This window comes from Apium graveolens, unplaced genomic scaffold (genome assembly GCF_009905375.1).
Source record: "Apium graveolens cultivar Ventura unplaced genomic scaffold, ASM990537v1 ctg2172, whole genome shotgun sequence".
In the NCBI taxonomy this organism is placed as follows: domain Eukaryota; kingdom Viridiplantae; phylum Streptophyta; class Magnoliopsida; order Apiales; family Apiaceae; genus Apium; species Apium graveolens.
Genome location: NW_027417559.1, coordinates 57,531 through 64,666, shown reverse-complemented (window position 1 = coordinate 64,666; position 7,136 = coordinate 57,531). Strand labels below are relative to the sequence as shown.

Below are 7,136 nucleotides of genomic sequence, written 5' to 3'. Positions count from 1 at the left end.
GTTTGTAGCACTAGCAAAAATGAAATACAGTAAAGCAAACTCACTCTCATCGTCTCTTTCAAGGAACACGAGATTGTCAGATACTAATACACTCAAATTCTCAAAATGAGGTAATATTTTCATATGCAAATTGCTTATGTATACATACATGTTTGTATAAGTGTGTGTAATCACACACATTTGTTTACTGTGCCTTCATTACTTATCTTTGCTCAGTGATTTCATGCTTTGTAAAATGCATTTAATTTAATTTCTCTGCCTTACTTATTTGCTTAAATTAGTGTAATGTTTGTTTGAATTTGATTTGTATAACTCACCGAAAGGCGAAAACTAAGTATGTGGTGAGGAAGACCTTGTGTTTAATTGCTAGAGTCAATGTTTATTACTTGAAATGATGACGACGAATTGATTATGATAACTTTTCTAATAAAAATTCAGTTAGTGTGTGTTGGGAACGGAATGATTTATTTCCAAAGCGGAATTACATTTTGTTATCGAGATAAATTCTATTTTTTCAAAAATGTATCACAAATGGATTAAGCGAAAAATGTTTAAGAGATGAGATAGTAGCATTACCTGTTATATTACGGGCATATATGAAAAGAATTTATAGTGGTTTACTGGTAATAGTATCGTAGTGTACTGTGACCGTAGAATGCTGATAGTGAGTAGTGACATGAAGGGAATCTAAGTTATAAATATAGGCAAGTCAAAGCGACGCAATTGATATTGATAGTTTATTAATTGACGATGCTAGTATAAATTGGCTATGGATAGAAGACACTGGCTTTGGAATTGTTGAGTATTGTACAACTATTGTTGCTGCATGAATTTGTTGTTGCCTTGGTAGAATGTCCGCAGGACTTCCTCAGCACCGTAGCATATGTGTGCTTGATCCTTTATATTTTTATTGTTTCAGATATGCTGTGATTTAATTAGTTTTTTTCCCTAATTGCATAGTTGCTAGCTTGTTCTATTTTTCTGTCACGTTCTTACCTTGACATTATATGCGTTTTATGTACTACTAGTAAATGCTTATATTGACAACACATGGTTTCTCTTTTTGATAAATAACCCTACACATGTACCTACATTGTCGAAGTTTTGCGTAAATGGTAATGGTGTTTTTATTTATTTAAATACAAACAGTTGGTAATTGTTAGATATTTTTTCTCTCTATTTGCACACACGGGAATTTTCAAAGTGTTAGACTTGCCTAGTATGCGATTTTTTTTGCTTATAGCTGCGAGTATGCGACGCATTATATTGATTGTAACTTTTCTTTGTGTGTGTGTGGAATGGGTAGGGGTTAACACGTCAGAAGTTTTTTTTTCTTTGTGTGCAGGTAATTATGTCACAAGTACTAATTAGAATGAAGAAGTAATTTAGATTTGGAGGTTCCCGGTGAATACAAAACCACATAACTTAATAATTAAAGTTTTTATATTGAGTCGTTCAAGTGTCTATAAAACAGAAGCATAAACATTAATATAGATAGTATAGCTTCTGGATTCTCCCAGCATTGTGCGAGAATGAATAATAAGTAAGTGTTTGCTTAAAAGTGTTGTTATCTGATGCTGTAAAGTATAATTTTTACATCTTGTTCAGAAAACTAAAATTCCTATCTTGCTAGCATTTAATGTGTATCTTCATAACCAAACTTATAAAGTTTCAAGACGTATATGTATTATTTTGTATCTCGACTTATAGATTTCGACATCCTAATATGTAATTTTTGAAATTTGGATTTAGAATTAAACTCTAATCATGTACTTAGCTTGTGGGTTGTGGCAGGCCGATGATGTTTACTTAGCCTTCCCCGTTTGACCTGATATATGAAGCTAACATCAATTTGTCAAATAACATATATCTAGTTTTATTAGTAAGATCATATCTTGTGATAAGACATTCCGATATCGTCACCACTACCCAACTTGAAAACTGATTTATGTTATGCACTTCACAGTTGGAGCTTAATTATTTAAGCCTCTAACTAGACTATGTTTACACTTCTTTTGAATCAAATTAGTCAACTTAGTAGATGATTAATGCACTTCACAATTGAAACTTAATTAATAAAAGCCTCTGTGCTTGTTTGTGTGCTTCAATATTATGCCAAAATTGCATTTTAACTGGATGATCTGTATTTTTAGATACAAAAATGTTACTCCCTCCGTCCTTTTCATTTCTTTACACTTTCTTTTTTGGGATGTCCCATCCATATCTTTACATTTTAAAACTTACCAAAAATGGTCAATGGGTCCCTCCATTTCCCCACTTTTCTTCCCTTTTCACACTACTTTTATCCTCACTATCTCCCTTTTATACATTAAAAATCAATGGGTCCCACCACTTCACACACTTTTTTTCCCACTACTTTATACATATTTCTTAATCTCCGTGCCCAATATTTTTGATAACAAATCAAAAGGACGGAGGGAGTATGTTTTATGTCAGGAGTTGAAATTTCTCTAGTTCATTTTATTGAAGGTAATTTTGCCTGCACTTTGTACACTAAAATTTTGGTTTACAAAGCTTCTGCTGCTTAGATTCAGAGTCTTTTTAAAGGCGAAAGCCTCTATTTCCTGTTCTACCATCTTAGTATATATTATAAGATTATGATTTTATCGTATAGTTTGAATTTTGTAACACTGGAGGGTATCTGCCACAGTTGAGCTTCTCAAATAGCATAATGGGTCCCATTAGACCACTTTCACGATAAACAGAAGAGTTTGCAACTAAATTAGGTTGGTAAGTTGAATCAGAGAAGTGGGAAACACTAAGGTCCATTTTGCCACCCTTAAACCCCACAATATATCTCCAGTCAAAGGGCTTTTGATATCAGAAGAGCTAAATAGGTTTTACATTTGCAATGAATAACAAGTACAATAGGTGTCATGCTAGCCCCAGGTCTCTCAAGTCTTCGTAGTACAGCAATGGAGATTGAAGAAAATTGATCCTTCTGGTCCCTGAGAGTTTTCTTCTGAGATTCATACTCAAGATACTGTAGTTTCATTAACTTATTTTCCTGTATTTGATTAGTGCATCGAAGTTTCATTTCATAGCTGTTGCCATGATATTGAACAGTTTGATGGTGGAACTGTAATTTTAAAGTGATGACACTATTATCTGTATCATTGGTTCTAGTATAGAACTGGTTATAACTTCACAACACTGTGCTTAATCTGAAATTCTTCCTCCATCACTATGCTCTTTCACCATGATCTTACAAGCCGGCACTATGATCTTTCACATTTCATTTAAGAGCTGTATGTTCAATTTTATTGTCTCCTTTTGTTTTCTCGCCTGGGTTATGCAAACAAATGATGGTATTTGGTCACTACATTATGGCATAAAGTTCAGTTTGAAGTTTAAACTTGATTTTTTGATATAGCCTCATTGTGGCCTTACCACAATGATACTATTGAAAACTTTGAGTTTAGGATCCTTGATTAATCTTGTCACTGCATTAAGAGGAAGATCGGAGCATCACTTGTCATATATTGCTGGAAAAAAATTTAGTGAGTCCAATTTAATAAGATTTTTACCCCAACAATAAAAAAGTCTATGTTGTACCAAATTATTTAATTTCATTTCTTAACTACGTCTGATTAAATATATTCTGAAGACGGTTAAAGATGAGTTGACTGTTTAAGCGGTTGTTAAAACCTTACTCTGTGCTTGTACTTGTAATTTGAAAGTTTACACTCTAATTAGTCTTAGGATAAATGCTGCGGCCTTCTCGACATATGCCATCTAGGAATAGGTTTATGTGGAATATATATGAACGAATGCTTATAATATGTGTGATACAAGTAGTTTGCCCATCATCTTTCTTTGGTTCTGGTTATAGCAATTACTTTGATACAGTGACTTGACCGCTAAAAGCAGTTGCTTTAAATACGTTAGCATATAAAGGATTCTGAAGGATTCTATATATGTGTTTGAGTATATGTTGATTTTTTTATCCTTATATTGTCGACTGTCACCAATCATCTGCACATTGTCGGAAAAGGGTAGTTTGACATGCAGTCGCGAGTAATCCAGAATTTCAAAATGTCAGTAGGCCTTTTCTATTCTGGGTCAGGTAGTGCAGGATCTACTGTGCTTTTGCTTTGCATTGCCTGCAGGAATTACATAGGTAACACACATATAAGCACAAGATTTCATAACTGATCCATAACGTTTGTAAATACATCATATCAGAGTTATTATTTTTTCAGGTAAAGCTCAGGTTTCCTAAGCACATAATCTGTGCTTGGAACTACTGACTGCAAGATATTTGGCCCTTTGGTGTTACTGTCAAGGTTAGATCCTCTTTTGGTTTGTCTCTACAAATAATCGGGAACATATCTATGAAAGAATGGAACTGGTTTCGAAAAATTACATAGTTTGTAGCATGGTTGTGCAAATGCTGGATCCTCACTTAGTGCCGGAGGTTCCTGACCAAATATCATCTCACAGCTCATATCATCAAAATCTGCAAAGAAATAACAGGCCGTAGGTGTTAAAACCATATATAACCATGTAAACTAAGACATGTCACTGATTCTGTATGGTCAAGTATTATTCTGTATATGTTCATCGCTGATAATAAATTGCTCGGAAGCACAATTTTATATTGCAGTGTCTGATTGAAAATATGGTGACTGACACGCTTATGGAAACTATGAACTTTGCATACAGATGACAGGTTTACTAGAAAGAATCTCCTCTACCCTTATCAAGTTATCATTAATGGTGGGATTGCATATCGCTGATAACTCGAGCTTAATCGGAGGCTAGCTATTAGGTAACTTCCATTTTAAGTGCAAATAAATAGCTATACAACTCTAGCGCTGCTATAATGTATGCTGCACCCTTAGTGGTTCATTAGTGGGACCTTCCATTGAGTTGTTTAATGAGATGTGCATATGTTAGTGTGTTTACTGTTGCTTTGTCTGGTGATCACCCTTTTTCTTTTGTCTCATGTTGGCCAGTGGTTTATTTCAAGTGGAAAGTATAGTTTATGAAGATATATTATAGTTGTTTTGATTTAATATTGTAAGTGTATTTTCTATATTAAAATCATATTTATAATTATACCTTTTGTATTGGAGTATATACAAACAACGAATTGGTAATTTTGTATGCAAGCTTGAGGACATGCTAATTGTTATGCATAAAAATTGTCAAACCTATCTATCAACATATGCTTCCTATCAATCGGTACTTACTGGGAACCATGTTGAATGGTACTCCAAAGGAGTCCTTAATGAACGCTTGAGAAGGCATCTTACATAGATTAGTGCACATATTGACGCAATTACCCTGCTCCAAAAACCTGAAACTTATAACAACAATATAAGATAGTGACATCTATGATGCCAATGATGATGTTAATAATGATTTGATTGATAGAACTATCATGATGACATGGTAGTAAAAGAAGAGTAAAGGGAATTGGCATCATTGGCACAGAGGAAATTTGTCCAAATTAACTTCACTTGTTTCTGCAAGGTACTAATTATGCCTACTTATAGAATTTTGAGTGGATCCCTAGGGGGTCCAGATGGCCTAGCTTGCGGAACTGGTTCCTATAGACCAGAGTGGAACTTCCTCTCACAAACTAATACTCTGTATATGTTGCACTCTATAGAAGGCAATAAGTTACTGTACCTGCATTTTTTGATGTGGACAACATTCTTTTCTTCTTTTCCGTTGAACTTTGATTCTCTCACCTTGTATCATAAAATAATACATTACTCATGGAAAATATAAGAAAATATAAGCATTGTACTTGTCATCCCTTGATGCACAAGAACTTACGTTCTGCTTGCTATTGCACTTGGTGTTACGATTTTTAAATATGATGCAACACTTGGGAGTTGCTGTTAACTAGTACTCCACAAGGTTTCGACTGTAGCATGCATAGTTCATGATACTAAATATTATATTCATCGGTGCTTCCTTTAAACCTCCTTATGACTGTTATAATTAAATCTTGCACATCAGAGTAACTCATACCTCGCAAGGGCCAACTAGCCAGGAAAAAAATATCGTGGTAAACACTGCAAAGAATTCCCTTTGAAGTTTAGATGGTGGTAGCACTGTCCTGATCTGCCATTAAAATTTTAGTTCAATAATATGTACTTCTTGCAAGTATATCTATGTATGTTTGCATAAAGAGGGAAGCATCCATGATGCTGATTAATATTGATATAAACAGGAAGACTGAGGAAGGGGGGCATTGGTGATGAAAGAACTTACGAATGAGAGGATAGGCTTAGGAAAAGCTTTATCAAGAGCTTGAGTGACCAATTCTAATTGTTGGTCTGGGCTGAAGTGCTGCCTCGCTGCTGTTGTGGCCTCCACCAGACCTTCATATCCCTTCTTGCTGCTTTTGAATCCTGTAATATGATAGAAAACATATGTATGCATTCATACCTTCGGTTCAACCTCAACCACTAGATATATATCTATCATCTGTGTACATGGAAATGAAGTAGCAAACCTATTGTATCTTGCACACTCTGTGAGAGATGATTAATAGCGATTCTGTCAAACCAGTTGTCATTATATTCAGTCTTTGAAGTTGTTAATCTTTCAATGTTTTCTGTTGGCCTTGTCATCACAGCCACAATACGTGGAGAATATCTATGTCTGTGCATGTGTTGTCTGATACGAGGCAAGGTTGGGCCGGCGACATGCTGAACAAGCCTTGCATCCATGTTTACAAATATTAAGGTGTGTTTCCTGAATTCTGAGATTTGATATCGTGTTTCTTGATTTTCAAGTGCTGAAATTTAAGTGTTTTGAACTCACTGGGGATGTTGCATAAAAACAAAACAGTATGGTAGAGCATATTAACCACAAATATTCCTCAAGTATGTAACACTTGCACTAAAACAAAAGATAAGTCATGCTAAAAAGTAGACAGTTGGCAAAGTTCACAAGAGCCACACCATTACGTCATTCATGTCCGGCCTAAATCGATTCTTGCTAGTTGGTGAATATTTTAACACAAGCCACGAGAGAGGAGGGCCAGTCATATATGTTCATGCATTAATCTTCTGGGTCCCGCATGTTAATCAAATCATGCTTAGTTCTTAATTTCTTTCATCTAAATTCACCATACAAATTCTTCATATTAGACG

The 7,136-nt window shown here is 34.8% G+C and overlaps 1 protein-coding gene and 1 long non-coding RNA gene across 2 annotated transcripts; one reads left to right on the top strand and one right to left on the bottom strand.

The window, feature by feature from the left end:
- LOC141700337 (uncharacterized) lies at nt 1-6,341 on the top strand. The gene is made up of 5 exons (XR_012566297.1): nt 1-110; nt 1,346-4,141; nt 4,224-4,307; nt 4,687-4,792; nt 6,209-6,341. It is a non-coding gene; the product is annotated as an uncharacterized LOC141700337 (long non-coding RNA).
- LOC141700335 (beta-carotene isomerase D27, chloroplastic-like) lies at nt 3,758-6,710 on the bottom strand. Its single transcript, XM_074504132.1, has 7 exons — nt 6,494-6,710; nt 6,250-6,389; nt 6,007-6,099; nt 5,659-5,720; nt 5,217-5,323; nt 4,388-4,480; nt 3,758-4,124 (listed from the first exon to the last, which is right to left on the bottom strand). The coding sequence occupies exons 1-7, from the start codon at nt 6,708-6,710 to the stop codon at nt 4,084-4,086; spliced, it is 753 nt and encodes a 250-aa protein (XP_074360233.1). The 3' UTR covers nt 3,758-4,083.
- Between the last annotated feature and the right edge of the window lie 426 nt (nt 6,711-7,136).